The 20,288-nt window shown below is 31.1% G+C and overlaps 1 protein-coding gene across 8 annotated transcripts; it reads left to right on the top strand.

The window, feature by feature from the left end:
• The first annotated feature begins 3,754 nt into the window (after positions 1-3,754).
• LOC113869941 (protein EXPORTIN 1A-like) lies at positions 3,755-18,544 on the top strand. Of its 8 annotated transcripts, none has more exons than XR_003505505.1 (32): positions 3,755-4,078; positions 4,482-4,598; positions 5,383-5,475; positions 5,592-5,663; positions 5,821-5,928; positions 5,999-6,081; positions 6,492-6,630; positions 6,703-6,771; positions 6,845-6,922; positions 7,063-7,125; positions 7,222-7,266; positions 7,644-7,751; positions 7,911-8,012; positions 8,966-9,172; positions 9,356-9,415; positions 9,776-9,886; positions 12,957-13,054; positions 13,140-13,248; positions 13,351-13,416; positions 13,532-13,630; positions 13,730-13,810; positions 13,931-14,020; positions 14,780-14,865; positions 15,019-15,099; positions 15,180-15,362; positions 15,562-15,628; positions 15,948-16,058; positions 16,210-16,317; positions 16,423-16,560; positions 16,637-16,718; positions 16,847-16,951; positions 17,564-18,392. XR_003505505.1 is itself a non-coding variant. In XM_027506491.1 (32 exons), the coding sequence occupies exons 1-32, from the start codon at positions 3,980-3,982 to the stop codon at positions 17,684-17,686; spliced, it is 3,237 nt and encodes a 1,078-aa protein (XP_027362292.1). In that variant the 5' UTR covers positions 3,756-3,979; the 3' UTR covers positions 17,687-18,114. The 8 variants fall into 8 exon arrangements, 7 of the variants coding, with proteins under 7 accessions (XP_027362292.1, XP_027362294.1, XP_027362295.1 ...); XM_027506491.1 differs by having other exon boundaries at positions 3,756-4,078; positions 16,637-16,774; positions 17,564-18,114; XM_027506493.1 differs by having other exon boundaries at positions 3,756-4,078; positions 8,969-9,172; positions 16,637-16,774; positions 17,564-18,114.
• Positions 18,545-20,288: the final 1,744 nt, after the last annotated feature.

Here is a 20,288-nt window from a genome sequence, read left to right on the forward strand (position 1 = left end):
ATCCAAGTTGCATTTTTCTCTCGTTTTTCTCTGAACTCTTACTTTCTTTCCTAAGAGAAATCTCCTTTGAACCTCGAGCATTCCTTGAATCTGAACTTGAACGTTCAATCCAATCAACTCCAAGTAAGTTTCTCAAAGCTCTGTTTTTTTCTTTTTGTTTTCTATTTTTCTCAAAAATACTCTATTTTATGATATTTAAGAAGAATGTTGTTCTTTAAATGAAATCCTTCAGAAATCCTCATTTCACATCTTTATTTCAAGGCACGGAGAGCTCTTTTTCGTCATTATACATAATGTATATTTGTGTGCTTATGAGAATATTATATTCTTTGTTTGTTTGAAAAGTATGTTTAAATGATATTTAATTGTTGTGAAAAGTTGATGATACTTGTTTAGTTGGTTCTGAATAATTGTGTTGTATGTCATAATATATGCTTGCATGGACTTAGTTTGGAAGTGTTTTACGAAGCATGATCATTTTATCTAAATAATGAGAATGAAATGAAAGGAAGTGTATGATGAGTACAAAGTGATAAAAAAAATTAGTATAAATAGATACAGAGATATACTAAGGGTATAGACTTCAGAGACGATTAGGAAATTTGGGAGAAACATAGGGTAGTAAACGACATTCGCGTATGTGTACACACTCTTTTTGAAAGTGAATGCGTCACATGGCCTCACACTTGTTTCTAACTATATTCTTGACTATACCTTTACCAAATGACTCGTTATTGTACATGTTATATCCATATGTAAGAGCTAACCAACGACTATTTATCTATCTATATAAGACCTCATGAATTGCTAGAGATATCAAATATTTATGATCAAAATGCACAGAAAAGTGCGTATCTAAGAGAAAAAATTGTAGTGAATTGTGAATGAGTATGTGTGATTTTGTGGAACTTCCTGATAAATTTTTTTGTGTATCTAAGGTGGCAATATTCTCTTTTAATTCATGACTAAAGTTATGTTGTAGTTCATATTAATGTAATTGCATTATATTTAATGGTGGATAGATGCTCATCTTTACTAAACATTTCAAGAAGCAGGATGACTGACAGTAGAAGAGTAATTAGATTAATAGACTATTTTGTAAATTGTAGACAAAACTATATATTTATGAAATATCAACGGTTTTATTATTTTAAATTTGTTGTAAACTGTGATAATAAATGGAGTAATATTTTTACCTTTAAAATGAATCTAAATTATAGTGTACCTTTAGACTATCATGTAAATAATAGGATCTACCACACCTTTAGCATTTATGTTTTTAGAGGAATAGTCAAGACTTCAATAGCTACAAATTATTTATATATTTTTCTTAATTACGTTTTCTTTGAAAGATTGACCCGATTTACTATGGAATAAGTAACAAGTGTTGATGTCAATACTAATCCTGGAAATGTTAGAGAGAATGAGGATTTAACTCAAAAGAACTAGTTGAGATAGAGGGCTGGCATAACAATGATGACTAAGATTGAGTCCTTAGTGTTTTGGATATGAATAAAAACTACTCTTAGGACTTAGTTTATTGATATTGTAATTATGTAATCTACGTCTTGGTATAATTTTGATAACAATTTATAAATATTAAACTTGTGTATATAATAAAAATTTAACTATGTATATTATTTTTAATTAATTATTGTTAAATGTAATTATTAAGAGTATAATTTACATTTTGTTATTTCTAATATTCTTGTAAATCTTCATGAATAGATTTATTGATAGAAAATTTTAATTTTATCATATTTTTATACCATATATGTTATAACAAATTCATTTTATTTCCTTTATCTCGTTATAAATAATATATTTTTAAATAAAAAATTAAGGATATCTCACAATACACTTTTGTCATGAAATTGTGTGCTATTGACTACTATAATAAAGACTATAATAAAATAAATATATTAAGTGTAGGAATTAAAATACAAAAATATATTAATATTGTATAATAGTTTTGTAACCAAAGTTAACTTTAGAGACAATTTTATTTTATTCTTTATTTAATGACTTGTTTACAAACTTTTTTTTTATTTTTTATAAAGATCAAATTAAAAAAATGAGTTATATATAAAGACTAAAAAAATATTTAAACAAAAAAAATATGACAATATTTAACCCTTGTAGATTAGTAAATTTTTAAATTAAACTTTTATTTTAATCCACTGTTAATCACAATCAATAATCAATATGATATTTATAAGTAGGTGAAAAAGACTATTATTTTATTTTAAATTGATAGCAACATACTTTTTTTAGTACAACTTTTATTGTTAGTTAAAATTTATTAAAAGTTATTAAAATTTTATGAGTCTTATTCTTTTTCATTCTTCTTGAATTAATATTTTTCTCTTATGCTTTTATAATTTTTAATAAATTTTAGTTAATAATAAGAATTGTGTCTAAAAGAATGTATTGCTAACATTTTTTTTTATTTTATAATCACTTAAATAAAATTTTATTTTTTTTACTTTAAATTTGATATGATATTAATTTTTTTTACTTAATTTTAGAAAAAGAGACGGAAGAGGAAGAGAAAGATTTATTTAATGATGATTATTGTTTAAAAGTTTTAAAACTTAAGAAAGAATTTTTGTAACTTCTCTAAACTCCTCTTTACAAAAACTCAATTTTTAAGTTTTTTTAATTTTAATTTTATTTTTTTTGTCAATCTTTCTCATTCTTTTCTTACTATACAAATATTTTTTTTAATCATTTAAAATTACAAACAAAGTCTTTAATAATATATAATTTTTGATGTGTTATACACTAATTTTGACGAAATTATTTCTGGAATTGATATTTTCCTGTTACACAGCAAATTATAAAAGAAATAATATATAGAAAATCGTTAAAATAAATTATAATATCTTTATGGTAAATATTTATTTTCTTAAAATAACGTTGTTTAGTTCAGCCGAATTGAATGGCTGTAGGCTGTAAAAAGAAATCACATTGTTGATGTGTTATATAAATGTCCTTGAATCAAACAAATTTATGATTTTAAAAGAATAATAAAAAAAATAATTCTCACACAATATTAAAAATATATCTATTTCTATTTTTTCTTTTTTTCTTTAAAAGTAATTATTTATTTTCAATCATTTTTTATTGTTTATTAAATTCATGCTGTGCGTAAATGGAAAAGGTTAAAATATCGGATGGTCTTTTATTTAAGAATATTGAGAAAAATATGTTTAAATATAATTTTTGTCTTTATACGAAATCAATTTTTTTTATTTGGTCTCTATTAAAAAACAAGTTTTTAAAATAGCCCCTAAATAAAAAATTATTTTTAAAAATAGTTATAATTGTTAATGTTTGTATAACAACGTTATGTTATATTTAATCTTTTTTATTATAGTCCTTATCCATAATACATTTTTATTTTAGTCTTTATATAAATAAAAATTTAAAATGGGAAAATTATTTCTAGAATTGATATTTTCCTGTTACACAGAAAACTATAAAAGAAAGAATATATAGAAAATCATTAAAATAAATTATAATATCTTTGTGGTAAAAAAGCTATTTATTTTCTTTCTTAAGTTGTGCAAAGAATATCTGTCGACAATCAAATATCACTTTCTCAAAGATCAATAATTTTGTTTTATCATAATTAAACCCTAATTTTCTTTTCTACTCAAACTTTGCCGGGAAAGTTCATTTAGTTCCAAAACAAACAAACAAATTTTTGTGTTTATGTTACCCTTTCAAACGTTTCACTTCTCTTATCAAGAAACCGGGCAACGAAAATATAAAATAAAAAATGGGAAAATTCCAAGTCTGCTTCAAAAATAAGCTGTCATGTTATCTCTCTCCGTATATATACCGTACGAAGTCCAAACTCGCGTAGTCCCTTTCCCTCTTTCTCCTTCCTCAAATCTTTCACCATAATCTCTACGGTCTCCGGCACCGGTCACCGGTGTCCCTTCAGATTCCGATTCTAGGGTTTATCACTCCCATGGCCGCCGACAAGCTCAGAGATTTGAGCCAACCCATTGATGTGCCGTTACTCGATGCCACTGTCGCTGCCTTCTATGGCACCGGATCCAAGGAACAGGTCATCCCTCTTACTCTCCCTCTTTTCTTCGTTCAACATTCGCTCCAATTCGCTTCTCTATGCTTCACTCTCCCTTAACCTACACTCACCATTTTGTTTCATGAGACTTCCGGTCCTTCACTTCTTTTTCGTGTCCTTCAACGTGTGAAGACAGTGAAACCATGCAGAACTTACTTATGCATTTAGGGTTTAATGTTTCGTAAGCTGTGCGTAATTGTTGTTGTTTTGGCCTTTCGTAATTATACTTTCTGGAGGCACTAACTTGGTTTACTAAGGTAGACTTGGAAAATGAAGACGGGGTGGTGTTGTTAATGTAGAAAAATATGCTATTTTTACTCTTATATGCTCCTTCTCTTCTTCTTCTTCTTTTGGAATAACTATTATTTATATTTTAATAATGCAGAGAACTGCTGCTGACCAGATTTTGCGCGATTTGCAAAATAATCCGGATATGTGGCTTCAAGTGATGCATATTTTACAAAACACTCAAAACCTAAATACCAAGTTCTTTGCTTTGCAGGTTAGTTTGTTAAATGATCTATTATGTGGCGTGAGTAGATAATATCAATTACTTTTATTTTGTAACGTGTAAAACTTTGTCTTGTCCTTAAAAGTGAATGATGAATGGGCAATGATACAAGAATCCTATAGTCAAGTGTCAGGCCCACAGTTATGATAATTTAATTTTGTCTAAATATGGATCTGGGGTCTCCATTCCTGCAAAAGATTAGGGTTTAAACCAGGGTGAATCGTCACATGCTTTAGTGGTGTTGTAGAGCTGTCACATTGCAGCAGGTGGCTGCTCTTTGCATTCCTATTTATTGTTGCTTTTGCACCCAAAATTTGAGCTCCCATTATAGCAAAGTGCAGTTGCTACTGCTGCAAAACACAGCTGCTATGATGAGCAAGGCTAAATTCCCATTTTCCCCCATTTTGAGTTTACTATATGACAGTTATAACTGATCAATATTTTGGTGGAAGTATTTTTAACCAAAGTTGCGTTGTTAGATAGCTTGATTTCATGTGCTATATTTGTGGAAATTTTAACATTCATACTTTAGTTGCCAAGAGAATCATGAAAACTAATCTTTTCGTGTATTTTGTTGGATAGAATTATTAGCTCATTCACTCGTGTATTTTACACGGATGGTTTTTTGTTTTGACCTCTGCATCCATCTGGTTTTCAGTGCAGTGTCTTTGGAAGCAACAATTATTAGGTGTCAAACAAGTTCTCCAATTTGTTATATTATTCTATTATTTCCAGGCTTTCTTAGTATATTTTTTCTCTATGCTTGTATATACAGGTTCTGGAAGGTGTAATCAAATATAGATGGAATGCATTACCAGTTGAGCAGCGAGATGGAATGAAAAATTTCATCTCTGATGTTATTGTACAGGTATCAACCATATTTGGAGAAAGCAGAAACCAGGGCTAGTGACACTCTATTATTTTGTCTATGCTTATATTCTTTCTGCATCCTTTGTTTCACCATTGACCTTTTTTTTTGCTTAGCTTTCGGGCAATGATACCTCATTTCGATCAGAACGGTTGTACGTCAACAAACTCAATATTATATTAGTTCAGGTAAGAATAATACTGCATTTACCTAATATTACTTCAACTGAGTGTTCGTGTCATTCTCAACCAGTTATTCAGTGCATTCGCTTGGTCTTTTGGTTATTACATATGATTTATGCTCAACTGAAACTTTTATATAAGGGTCACCATGATACATGTGCAGATTTTGAAGCACGAGTGGCCAGTGAGATGGCGAAGCTTTATTCCTGACCTTGTTTCAGCAGCTAAAACTAGTGAAACAATTTGTGAGAATTGTATGGCAATATTGAAGGTAAGTTTATCCTTCTTTCCATTCCTTTTTTCCTTTAATCAACGAGTAACATTACATAATGATCTTTCAGCTATTGAGTGAAGAGGTTTTTGATTTTTCAAGAGGAGAGATGACTCAGCAGAAAATAAAAGAGCTTAAACAATCATTGAATAGGTAACAGTTGATTTGTTGATATAAAAACTTCTAACATGATATTTTGGGTGCTATTTCATTTCTCTTTCTTTTAGTTTTTTGTAGATTTGCCAATATTTTTTAAAATTTGAGGGGGGATTAAGGTGGGTTCTAACCCACACATACTACAGGGATGGAAAAATTTTAGGTTTTATTGTTTTTTCCTGCTGTGACAGTTGTGATATTACTCTTTTAAAACTATCTCTTGAACTTTTTTATTGTTGAACCTGATGTCTGAGTGTTGGATATCAGTTATTGCTTCTCTCTCTCACTGGTCCTGGATTTTGCATGCTGTAGATATTTAGATTAGATGTTCATTTAATGTGAGTTATAATGTTTACTTTCTATGGAGTGTCGATACATTGCTAATAACTGTATTTGGTTTTTTGCAGTGAATTTCAGCTCATACATGAGTTGTGCTTATATGTGTTACCAGCTTCTCAACGAACTGAGCTCATGCGTGCAACATTGTCTACATTGCATGCCTTCCTATCATGGATTCCATTGGGTTATATATTTGAATCACCATTGGTAGGTGCAATTTTCTGCTGAAGTAACACTGCTACCAAAGAATTCTAAAATCTTTTGGTTATTTGTTCACAGCTTGAGACGCTACTAAAATTTTTCCCAATTCCTGCATATCGGAACCTAACATTGCAATGTTTAACAGAGGTAAGTTCTGTCTTCTAGGTGGTTAATTTTACATGAAACTTTCAAGGTCATGTATTCATTTTTTATGTCACAGGTGGCATCCCTTCAATTTGGGAATTACTATGATGCACAATATATTAAGATGTATAGTATATTCATGGTTCAGTTGCAGGTGTGTTTAAATAGCTTTACATTCATTTCTACACATGCTGCATTTTGTATTTTGTTACCCATATTCATTTTATTCTATTTTGATTGTATGAGATAATTTCTCTGGTTGACTTTGGAATAATATTATTTTTAATGCAGCAGACCATACTTCCACCCACTACTAATATACCCGAGGCATATTTGCATGGTTCAAGTGAGGAACAAGTGAGTCTTCATAAATTTCCAAATTCCAAAACAGGACACCTGTTTTACAACTAGATTACTTGTGAAGCATCTGTCTGACATTTTTTTTCTGTGTAGGCATTTATACAGAATTTGGCATTGTTTTTTACCTCATTTTACAAGGTAGGTTTATATTGAGTTTTATTTGTAATTGTCTAGTTATGATTTTATGTTGTATGTATCTATTTATAAAACATAATAAAGCCAGATGAAATTTATAAAACATAATAAAGCCAGATGAAACAATTTTATTATGTTTTGGATGATTTTTTATCATTGTGCACCATATCATGCATGTGGCACATTTGAGAATAGACCCACCTTTGTATCTCAAACTTGTGTCTAGATTTCCTTTTTTTTTAGCACTAGCACCTCTTACTTGTATCTTTTCTCTTTGTCCTCTGTTTCTTACTGTATTGTTTTTTAGTTTGCTTGATGGGTGTTTGAGGCTTTCTGTCAACACTACTAAAGTTATGGTGGTATCCTACTGCTTTATGCAGGTTCACATTCGAATTCTGGAATCCACTCAAGAGAATATATCTGCTTTGCTGTTGGGTCTTGAATATCTTATCAACATATCATATGTGGATGATACTGAAGTTTTTAAGGTTTGATGACGTTGACATATATTTCTTCCCTTTGCATATTTTATGTTATGAACACTCAAACTTATGTGTTCATTCCCCCATCCCCTCTTCCCAAGGTGTCTAGGCAAAGCATTTTGAATAAGCAAAATTTGTATTTGACTTGATTTGTGAAAATACCAGGTCTGTCTGGACTATTGGAATGCCTTGGTTTCAGAACTGTTTGAGCCACACCGTAGCTTGGACAACTCTGTATCAGCAGCTGCAAACATGATTGGACTTCAGGTGCTGTCTCTCTAATGACTGCTCATGACCTTGGTCCTTGATTGTTAAAATCAATAACTGCAATTGTCTTTTGCCTCACAAATAACTGTTGCGTAGTAGAGTAGGATCTTTCCTTTGGGTGTTTGGTATCATTTTATTTTTATTAAACATTGACAGTTGATATTTCCAATGTGGTTGTTGACTGTAACAACATCGTTTACTTGCATCTTGGTACACATTTTGGCCATCATCAACTACATTGATATCTTTTCTTCCTTGTTCTTTACTTTTCTCTTTTCAAAGAGGATTTCTTATCCTCCTTTACATCTAATTTTCTTCTCATTTGTAATAAATTCCTTTTATAATGACAAAAAAAAAAATAACCATTCAATTTTTCATAATGTTCCTTTTCTGGGTTCACTATTTTCCCAAAATTTTTTAATTCGATAGTGTATTTGTTGATGAATTAATTAATGATATTATTCTGTAAATTTAATCCAATCTAACAAATAAAATATGGTGAAATTAGCTGTGATAAATGTGGCCTTCCTCCAAATTTTCATGATTATACACTCTTCCTCTTTCACTCTCTCTACCTTCAGTTATTTATTTATTTATTTTTAAACTTCCACTGACATAGGGTATTTCTACCAGTCTTCATGTTATGAGATCTAAGATATTTATTTACAGGATTGAGTTTGAATCAGTAAACTAAATACCATTATTTTGGAATATACATGTACAAAAATGGTCATCAACTACTAGTAATATGTGCTTGAATTTTTACAGCATTTTCAAAGGTGTATTTTGTTGAAATTTAAAATTCTAATAGTTTCACTATGATTTTGATATCTTTTATATTTCTCTATATAATTTAAATATCATAATCTGAGTATCTCTTGTGTGATCCTGATATACTATGTTCATCTTTCTAAGAATGGTTATGGTGATTGGTATATGTTTCTCAATGGCAGCAGGTGCCTGGGATGCTTCCTGGTATTGATGGCCTTGGTTCACAGCTTCTTCAGCGCCGACAGCTTTATGCTGGTCCCATGTCAAAGTTGAGAATGCTTATGATCTGTCGTATGGCTAAACCAGAAGAGGTTCTGATAGTTGAAGATGAAAATGGGAATATAGTTCGTGAAACAATGAAGGACAATGATGTTCTTGTTCAATATAAGGTAATAAGGTGAAATCTGAGTTTTGCTGGAGTTTGGTTTCTAATGTTCACACATAGAGGAGAAAAAAACTATCTTGAAGCTCTTTTCTCTGAATAATGTATTTTAGTGGATGATAAAATGATTTTTTTGAGGTATTTCTGTCAATATATTCTGTGATTAATAAAAGTTCAATCAATTATGCAGATTATGAGGGAGACTCTTATTTATTTGTCACATCTTGACCATGATGATACTGAAAAGCAGGTATGTGAATTGGAAAGCAGTGGTTCTATTGTGGTTTTGAAGGGAAATTAAAAATCATTCTGCAGCTTCTCTCTTATCCATTTTAAATTTTATTATAGGGAGGTTTGTGTGATTTCAAACATGAGCTGTTTTTCTTTTCATCCAACGGTAAAATCAGAATGGCAATTTATTTAGATGTTTCTTGGAAGATAAGATTAATATGCTGGACTTCATTAACCCAAAGATTAATCACTGTTGCATGAATATGTTTTCATTTAGAGTGATAAGATATATTGAGTTATTGACTAAGAATTAGGAAATTGTTGCATTGTTATGCCTATTTAAATATCACAACTTGATGCAATGGATTCTTATGTGCAGATGCTGAGAAAGTTAAGTAAACAACTTAGTGGTGAAGACTGGACATGGAATAATTTGAACACACTATGCTGGGCAATAGGATCTATATCGGGTTCCATGATGGAAGAACAGGTACTGTGAACAAAACAATATGCATTTTCAGCTAACTCTCACTTTCTTCTATTTCTATTAGAATGTTAGTTTGATCAGAGTATTATGAGGAAATATTCTATATGCCTGATAACAATGATTCATATAAATGTATAGTCTGGAACAGGTATTGAGTGCTTTTTTAGAATTTTAGTTATCAATTCCCGTAACAGGAAGGAGCAACCAACCCCAAAAATGTCATTGAATTAGCATATGGTGTGATGGGCTGTATACCAAAGATTATAGATACAAGATAAATAATTTATACAGTGCACATATTCTCAAAAAAAGAAAGACATTTTCGATTATTCATAATAATTAATAATCAGAGGTCAATAGTTTAAACATGATTACTATCAATCTAAGCCAGAATCACCATGGATGCAAAGGGCAAGGAGAGCCTATGGATGGTGTATATCAATAGAAAGAATGGAACATTTTGAAAAATAATTAGGAAAATGCAAAGGAAGTAACACTGGTAAAAAGAAAACCAGAGATTTGTCAATTTTGAAGGCAGGTGAAATAACAGATCACAAGAAAAAAAAGAGAAAATCTGGGAGCAGTGGATCAATTGCCAGAAAACATTGAGGTTAGGCTATTGGGCTGGAAAATATGCTGGCATGAAATGGATCATCCTGACAATCAAACAGAAGAGTTCAAAACAGACAAGTCAGGTTTTGTTCTTTTTGTAAAGGAACAAGAGTTTCCAGCTTTATTAAATAATGTTTCTGAAGCAACAAAAGCATGAGGTATTGTGACAATATAAAGAAGAATGGATTGAAAACTCTAATTAGTGGTAAATGTGGTTTTTTAGCGTTTCCGGTTAGCCCCCAGTTCAGCATGGTTGCCATGAATTCCTGCAATAGCAGCTCCAATTTTGGGCACAATGGCTGGGTTGTGATATAGCTCCTGTGGTGTCCATCTAAGACAATGCAATGCAATGACACTTATGTTATAACTGATAGTGTATAGTGCCACTGGATGTGATTATTAACTCTAGCTAGAACTTGATGAAAGCATTACCCTTGACTGCCAACAATAAATTGACTATGTGATGCAGAAACAGTCTGATACAATTTGGTTCCAGTGACTTTGCAAGTTAGCCAGTCTAGGCTTTTTTTGTTTAGGAACTTGTTTCAGTCAATAATTGGTTTACATTAGGGATCTAAAATTTTAGTTTTAGCAATTGAAGTAGTTCTGTTATTGTGGTATTGATAGACGATGCTGAGTCGCTATCAAAGTAACTAGGTTTTCTAAAGATTTTGTATAGTAGAGCTAAACCTAAGTCGATTCACGGAATTCAATTTTAAGTTTTCTTTTAAAGAATGCAAATAAGGTTTTTGAGATTTCAAAAATTGCAAATTAATTCAATTGAATTACGAACAAAATAAAATTGAGTAAAAATGAATTAAGAAACATCAATCCACATAATTCCAAATGCGTGTAACTCTAACTATCACAATATCTAAAGATTTAAATCTGCGTTTGAATAATCATTCAATTTAATTATTAATTAATCGAATAACTTAATTAAACAGAGTTACGAATTAAATTAAATAATTATTTAACTTAATCCGCATTAATTATTAAATCAGAGCATCAATCGAGTTTTAATTTGAATTTTAACAATAGAAAAATTAATTATAATCTCAGTACACAATTATGAGAGTAGAGAGAAAAAGAGAACAAACTCAGAGCAATTTAACGCAGAACTTAAGTCGGAATTACAATGTTTGAACGAGAGATTTAACTTTCCATTAAAGCACTTAACCCACGCAAGAATGAAAAAAGAACTAGAGAGTGTGAGAGAAAGTAAAAATAAGGATTCTTATTTCGGCTAAGTCTCAAAATTTTAAAGTGTTTTTATCAACTCCCTTAAATCATAACTTTATTAGTCTATTTATAAGCTTTAATTAAGGTAAACTAAATGGCCAAAATTTAGGCCTTAATTATAACTACAAGCCTAAATACAATTATATAATAACAAAGGGTACAAATGCAATCTCGTAACAATATTCAGCAAATTTGTCTCAACTTCAAGAAATCATAAAAAGTCGAAATCAATTTCAAATCCAGCAATCCATATATGCATTTTGAAGTCCTAGATATGTAGAATCTAATATGATATCCGTAGAAAAAGTTATGACAAAAAGAGTAGTCAGAGATCAGAATTACTGAAAAATATAAAATTAAAGCATTTATTTGTAATAAGCTTAATTTATTCCAATAAGTAGAAAATGATAAGAATTCTAAAAACAAAGCACATTAAAAGTGTTTATAAACTAAAATAAAACTATAAATATAAATCTAAAATATGTCACATCAGGTATCTTGTTGGCTTTAGAATTTTTTTTATCAAACTTATCAAAAGGCTCAAGGAGCATGATAGAGCACCAGAAAATATTCACTTTGAATCTGGATTATAGAGTTCACTGAAAAAGGAGCCATAGCTCTTACAAGCAACCCAGAAAATACCACCAGAGTTCAAGTCTCTTAATGATTCTAATATTTTATCTGTCCCCAAGCAATACAATTGTGACTCATACCTCCCCAGTATTCCCTTGCCAACTGACCTATATACAATCATGCTTAACTGAATAGCTCTCCTCGGTTCATGCCACATATTGCTAATAAACTAACCAACTTCTGTTTTATCATTTGCTCTACTCTTTAGAATAAGCCAGCCAAGTCTTGGGCCTTGTTAGGTTCATGTCCAATGCATGATCCTGCCCATTGTCATCTCTCAACTTTAGTGTGATAGGAAAGGAGTCATGTAAGCTATCAGAGTACTGTGGATCACATCCAGTAGCCTAACCATTATATGTGCTAACGGGTGTTAGCACATATAAATTGCTCTTTCATAAATTTAAATGTGTGTTTATTCATGACTTGATGTTGGTTTATTCTATGTTTTTTCTACGATCTATGCATGTATAACATCAATTTCCCAACTGATTAAATATGTTAAATATCTATGTAGCTATTGTGGATTCTTTAATTGGTTGTGATTTTTGCAAAAACATTTATAGCTCCCATCTTTGTTTTCTGGCAGGAAAACAGATTTTTGGTTATGGTCATTCGTGATTTATTAAATCTATGTGAAATCACAAAGGGAAAAGATAACAAAGCTGTTATTGCAAGTAATATCATGTGAGTATTTTTAATGTATTCATTTACTTTATGTTAAAAATTGCTTTTTCTTTGTTGAATAATATATAGTTGCTTCTGTTGGCAGGTATGTTGTGGGGCAATATCCACGGTTTTTAAGAGCTCATTGGAAATTTCTAAAAACTGTTGTGAACAAGTTGTTTGAGTTTATGCATGAGACACATCCTGGAGTTCAGGTTTGTTTTTTCTTCCTTGAAGTACTTTTTCAGTATTCACATGCCTGTTATCTCTGGGGAATTCATCCATGCATAATATTGTTCATGTTTCATGAATTTCAGGATATGGCCTGTGACACATTTCTGAAAATAGTCCAGAAGTGCAAGCGTAAATTTGTAATCACCCAGGTAACATAGGTTACACTTCTTTACCTCCCAAAAGTAGAGTCTAGTGGGTATTTTTCATACTCATTCAGTACTTGATACCTGCTAAAATAAATAATAATCATGGTCATTATTTCAGGTTGGAGAAAATGAACCATTTGTTTCTGAACTTCTATCTGGCCTTCCAACTACAATTGCAGATCTTGAACCCCATCAAATACACACATTCTATGAATCTGTATCCATTTTTCATTTATCTCTTTCAGTTCACTGATAACTTTAGTGTTACATTATATCTTTTGTGCGCATATTTTTAAATGATGTTATCCTATTCTAGGTTGGTAACATGATTCAAGCAGAGTCTGATGCACAGAAGAGAGATGAATATCTTCAGCGTTTGATGGAGCTACCAAATCAGGTTATCTGTTTGCATTACAAGCCACATTATTTCCTTTACCTCTTAATTGTTATGCATGAATTCACATAATTATTTATGGAATCCAAATGTTATAATGCCAGAGATCTTACTCTTCTGCAGAAATGGCTAGAAATTATAGGACAGGCACACCAAAATGTTGATTTTCTGAAGGATCAAGATGTAATCCGAACTGTGCTTAATATATTGCAGGTATAACTTCATAATGTAGTTTTGCTGATTCTGCTGTTTAATTCATTTGTTGTTTGATATTTTATTTATGAAATTCCAAAATTTCTTATGATTGCCTTTGTTAAGCAATGGACTGTTTATTTTTAAGTTATTCCTGCAATCATTCGTAAATGAACATAATTGAAATGGTCTTGTATACTTTTCTTCCTGTATAAAAGATTGGCAGTTAAACATAATGTTTTTGGTTTAATTCCTGCTATTGCTGATGGACCTTCTTGGGTAAGTTATACCATGATATACCTTCAGTGAGACTTATGATTTAATCCCTGCAATTGCTAATGATGCTTTACGTGCAGAAAAGGTGGTTTTGTTTACTCAACTCTTTTGACCAATTTCATGCAACTCTTAAATTGGAAATATTTTATTGGGAAAGAAAGATTTTAGTATATTGGAGATACAGTAATAAGTGTCCATTTCTAATAAAATATTTCCACTTGTAGTTGTTACACTTATCCCTATTAGCTGACATTAACAAAATTGTAAGAAAAATTATATCAAATGGCTTCGGTACTGAACTTTATGACTGGAATCATTGTTACAAGGTGTACCATACTAGTTGTTTGATTATTAAGGCTAAGGTTTGAGCACCTTTGCTCTTGCTTTGATGAGAAACTGTAACTGTGAACCAATTATGTAGTCACGTCCAAGTTCTGTAGTTATTTATTTTTCCCCCTTATTTATGGTAACAAGTTTGTGATTTAAGTCACTTCTACATTGCAGACGAATACAAGTGTTGCATCTTCTTTAGGAGCATATTTCCTGCCACAAATCTCATTGATCTTTTTGGATATGTTGAATGTGTACAGGTATATTTGTTTTAAGGGAAAAGTGTTGATATTGTTTTGGCCAAGATACTTGCTTTTGCAACAAATATTGAGTTAGATTTTTTTTTTTCTTCCCAGTAAATATTAAATGGTGTTATTCTAAATATTAAATGGTGTATGATTTACCTGCAACAGAATGTACAGTGAGCTTATATCAAAAAGTATTGCTGAAGGGGGACCTTTTGCATCTAGAACATCCTATGTAAAGCTTCTACGGTAAGATCAATTAATGTTATATTGGTTGTGCTAACCAGATTGCTCTAGTACTTTTTCTGTAAGTGTTCTTCTTGATGCAGTTCGGTTAAGAGAGAGACACTTAAGCTGATTGAGACATTCTTGGACAAGGCAGAAGATCAAGCACAAACTGGAAAACAATTTGTGCCTCCAATGATGGATCCTGTTCTTGGAGATTATGCCAGGAATGTGCCTGATGCTAGGGAATCAGAGGTTTTGTCACTTTTTGCCACAATTATAAACAAGTATGTCATGTTTTCTTAGTTTTGTTTATTTTATATAATTGATGTATGGCACTTTAACACTCAAGTTCTGCATTTATTTTTCTTTTCTTCCTGATGCTGACACTGGGGAAAATCAGCTTGTAGGAAGAGTATGCTAAATGCTTGTTATTTTAAATTTTTAATTACACTGTGACTCATCTCTCTCTCATATACTTTGAAGATATAAAGCTGCAATGGTTGAAGATGTCCCTCGCATATTTGAGGCTGTTTTCCAATGCACACTAGAGGTAATTGTATAGGTCATTTGGCTAGTATGTGAATGCTCTTAGTTGACGATCATTTGGCAATGATCCTTTTGTTGACTCTTAGCTTTGCCGCCCAGCACTCCCTTTTGTTTTCAATGATTCACTTTTACCAATTTACAATAAAATGTTGTGACCTCTTATTTTTAGAATGTAGACTAACTCTTGTTTTTGTTAATGGAATTTAAATTTTCGGTTCTGTTTCTGATTCATTGTCAAAGTTATTTGCTATCAATTGTGATAGTGTATTATTATTGGAATTTGCAACTAAAAATCAATTGAATTGTATTTATTCTTTTGCCAGATGATTACAAAAAATTTTGAAGATTACCCGGAGCATCGGTTAAAGTTCTTCTCTTTACTGCGAGCCATAGCTACTCATTGTTTCCCTGCATTAATCTGCTTGTCAAGTCAGGTTGCATTTCTCACTACCTCTCCAGTCTCTGCCCACACTAAACCAATAGCATGGCAATTTATTTGATTTTATCTGATGTTGACTATGGCTATTCTTCAAAATGTTTAGTTTTTGGTATTCTGTGCGTGATGTTTTCTGTAATCAATTTCAGCAACTGAAGCTTGTTATGGATTCCATCATATGGGCATTTCGGCATACAGAAAGAAATATTGCTGAAACTGGGTTGAACCTATTGTTGGAGATGCTGAAGAAGTTTCAGGTGTGGGACTGTGGACTTTGTATATTATCCTCCCCATAATTTTCCCTCATTTACCTCCTAACAGAATTTTTGTTGGTCTAATGTCTATTTGTGTATATTAAACAGGCCTCAGAGTTCTGTAATCAGTTTTATCGAACATACTTTTTGACAATTGAGCAAGAGATATTTGCTGTCTTGACAGACACTTTTCATAAGCCCGGGTTCAAATTACATGTTTTGGTGCTTCAGCATTTGTTCTGTCTGGTATAATTTCAAAATCATGCCTTTATTTTTGTTTTAATATGAAGAAATTTCTATACTAAAATGTGGCATTTTCCAGGCAGAAACTGGTGCCCTAACTGAGCCTCTTTGGGATGCTGCTACAAATCCTTATCCATACCCAAGTAATGCAGCTTTTGTACGTGAGTTCACAATAAAACTTTTAAGCACTTCATTTCCCAACATGACTGCTTCAGAGGTAATAGCGGAGAAACAACTAACATATGACCTCCTCAGCCTGAATAGATGACTAATTTCAAGAAATTTGCAGGTTACACAATTTGTTAATGGACTCTTTGAGTCCACAAATGACCTCTCCACATTTAAAACTCACATAAGAGATTTTCTTGTACAGTCAAAAGAATTTTCAGCTCAGGTAATGCTAATGTAGTGTGCTGTTTCTTTTACCTGCATTGGCCAATATAATAATTTGGGAAGTTTGAACTTGTGCCCATAAACTATGGACTACTGCATTGTGTTTCTGCTAACCTTGGTATATATAATTATTTAAATAAATAATTTCTTCAAGCCTTCAGGTAAATATGTTCTTGAATTTTTTCCTGTAGGAAAAAAAAAACCTTTTAGAACCTTGTGCCAGTTTGGCTTTTCTGTGAAATATTTGGCTTTTTGACAAACACTTGCTATGAAAAACTTCTTTGATGCTTTTCTTGCTTCTCGCATAAAAGCATTGATATACCTTGGCCAAATAACCCAAGAAACTAACAAAACTCTTTTTTCAAAAAGTAGCTCGATTTGATTCCAGAAGCCTGGCTTGTGGTATTCAAATTCTAGAATCAATCTTATTTATTCATGAATGATGTTTTATGACTTTTTGAAGTATTCACCAATTAAAATTCCTTGACATAGCTGCCGGTTATTTTGGATTTCTTCACTTTGTAGATTATTTGACAATACAGAGTGGCATGCATTGGAACGTATATTTTTACTGTAATTAAGCATATGAAGTTCGTTAATTGTTCAACTGCAGGATAACAAAGATCTATATGCTGAAGAGGCTGCAGCTCAAAGAGAGAGAGAACGCCAAAGAATGCTTTCTATTCCAGGGCTTATTGCCCCAAGCGAGTTGCAAGATGAAATGGTGGACTCATAGATAATATAGGTTAAACAATGCAAGAGTTAATACTAAGGGCATAGTGTCTTGTGTCACAGGCGCCTTGATTCAATCAAATACTAGACGCTTTGAGAAGACATGCAGCATTTTCCTCTTTTTTAGTTTTCCTGCTCATCCCAATATTTCATGTTGGGACTGGTTTGGCATAGGTTAATGATTTTCAGAGGTTTGGCTGGCTGGCGATACTGCCTTGGCTATTGGGTGAGTGTAGATTATTCAGTTGCTAATTTAGGATGATAATATAGTCATTTGTAAGAGGATTCATCAAGGCAATCACAGGATGGATGACTCAATTCCATTATTGATGACTCCCTAGGTGTGACCTAACCTCTGGCGGTTTGTGCAGAAAACCCTCGTGGTTTGATATTGTATTTTTTTCACCAATTAATTTTAGGGGAATTGATGTGCCATGATTGCATTTAATATATGGTTTTCATGGTAATAGTGTTTTAGCTCACGTGTATTCCTCCCAGTCGAAAGATTTTTTAATTTTACCGCCAATGTTCTGCTTTCCAGCAAATATTTCCTTAAGTATTTTGTACTTTGTTTAAGCAAAGAGGAAATCTATTGCTGATATAGAGTAGTTTAATGTAAAGCTGTTTGGGCATGTTAGTAGTGTTTAGTGAAAGCGGGTAAATTATGTGGGGTAAACGGACGATAAGAATTGTCGAGGACAAGGTTTAGCATGTAGATGAGGAATTTATTTGTACAACTATTACCCCTTTGGTGGTCGATGCTTCGGGGGTTGCTGTGCAGCTTATTGCCAATCGTTGCCACCTTCTCACCCTCGTAAACAATTTGTTCACTCCATTCACTTAATTTATATTGAAGAATTAGGGAATCATGATTGCATGGTATAATAAAATTTATGAAATTTCTTTTTAACGGGCCAACTAAATGATTCTGAATAGGATAAAGATGATTTACAAGCACCTTATTGATGATGTTGTCAGTCACATTGCATAAGCTTGTTGGTTTAAAATCCCTAAAAGAATTAAGATTGTACACTTTTGGGTTAAGAATTGGGAATTTGGGCTATTTAACTTACTTTGATGCAGGTTGGATTTAAAGTGTTTGTGGAACGTAAAGAGAAAGTGTTTAAATCTGGCTACTTCATGTAAAGTCTACATTTTTTCTCTCCCAATTTCCATCTCAATGTATTTGAACTTTTACAACGATAACTCAATTTTAGTTTTTATGTGCATAAGGAGTTTATGCTAATTTGATGTGTTTTACAATTCATCCTGTTAAGTGTTATTGCATAATAACTCAATTTTTGTTTTATTATGATTTCAATCAATGGTTTGTTACACACGTCTTATTCTAACATGTTCATGAGAATGTTTTTGACAATATAGAAAAGAATATAATTAAAGTGCAAGGAACTTAAACTTGCTTGTTATGCTTTAAATGAGCTACAATAAAAAAATAAATTTATTTTAAATTTTAACAAATATATTTGTACTAACTCAATGGGCTTAAATGTGTTATACATTTCGTTAGAAATTAGTTAAAAGTTATTTGAATTAGTAATTAAAAATAATTAATTGACTTCAAGATAGTGAGAATCTCTTTTTTAATAACACATTTAGTGAAATGCATAGCATTTGAAATAATAACAAGCATTTTATACATGGACAAATATCTTGTTAAAATCATTCTTGTCTCATAAAACTTTTTACTATGATATAATGTCGTAGTACCATTTATTTTATAATTTATAAATTGTGCGAAGACTTTATTTGGTTAAAACGATGAAAAGATTTACTTTTAAAAATAAAAATGATTTGTTTAACATTTTCACTATGTTTAAAAGATGATAAATAAGGAGGGCATCAGAGAAGTGAGGATGAAATTCAATATTTTCTTAATTGAATGAATTGAAAAAGGTGAAGAGAAGAAAATAAAGGTTAGTAGGTCTTAGTAACAGGAAATGGGAGGAATTGAGTTTTTTTTTTTTCTTCATGTTTTCGAAAGATCAATAAATATTAATAATATTAAAAGAATAAAACCTTATAGTATAGTATTATTATTACAAATAAATCTTTCGTGAGATGTTAATTAATACCGATAACAAATAAAAATTATCTTACATATATAGATAAATTGCCTTCAAACTCAGTAAAAACTAATTAGGTAAAATATGTATTTTTATTTTAAATGCAATATTTGTTTTTTTTTTATTTCATTCGTAAAATATTTTTTTAAATTTAGTAACGTAGATATTATTATTGTAGTTATTATTATTATTATTATTATTATTATTGTGTAATGTATATGTTAAATTAAAAATTAATATTATTTGCGATCTTCAAATGCGAAACTTCCTCTTAATTTAGTTTCTATATTTTTACAGTAATTTTATCATTATATAACAATTATAAATAACAAAAGCGAACATTAAAAGTAATTATTCATGTAAGAAATAAATTCAAAATGAATGATATAATACCGAAAATTAGATTTAAGAAAAAAAGTGTACTATTACGTTTTGTTTCAAAGTTCAGACTTTGAATTTGCTGTTTCTTCTTACACAGAAAGAAAGTTCTTGGAATGAAGAAAGCAAGAGGCAAAGCTACCC

Source organism: Abrus precatorius, unplaced genomic scaffold, assembly GCF_003935025.1.
Source record: "Abrus precatorius isolate BTA unplaced genomic scaffold, Abrus_2018 Scaffold6, whole genome shotgun sequence".
Taxonomy (NCBI): Eukaryota; Viridiplantae; Streptophyta; class Magnoliopsida; order Fabales; family Fabaceae; genus Abrus; species Abrus precatorius.

Excerpts from the sequence above, each read along its gene's own strand:
- LOC113869941 (XM_027506489.1), top strand. The coding sequence starts at position 3,980 with ATGGCCGCCGACAAGCTCAGAGATTTGAGCCAACCCATTGATGTGCCG. Across the intron at positions 5,664-5,820 it reads TCAATATTATATTAGTTCAG|ATTTTGAAGCACGAGTGGCC; the intron begins GTAAGAATAATA and ends ATACATGTGCAG. Across the intron at positions 14,021-14,779 it reads CTGTGCTTAATATATTGCAG|ACGAATACAAGTGTTGCATC; the intron begins GTATAACTTCAT and ends TCTACATTGCAG.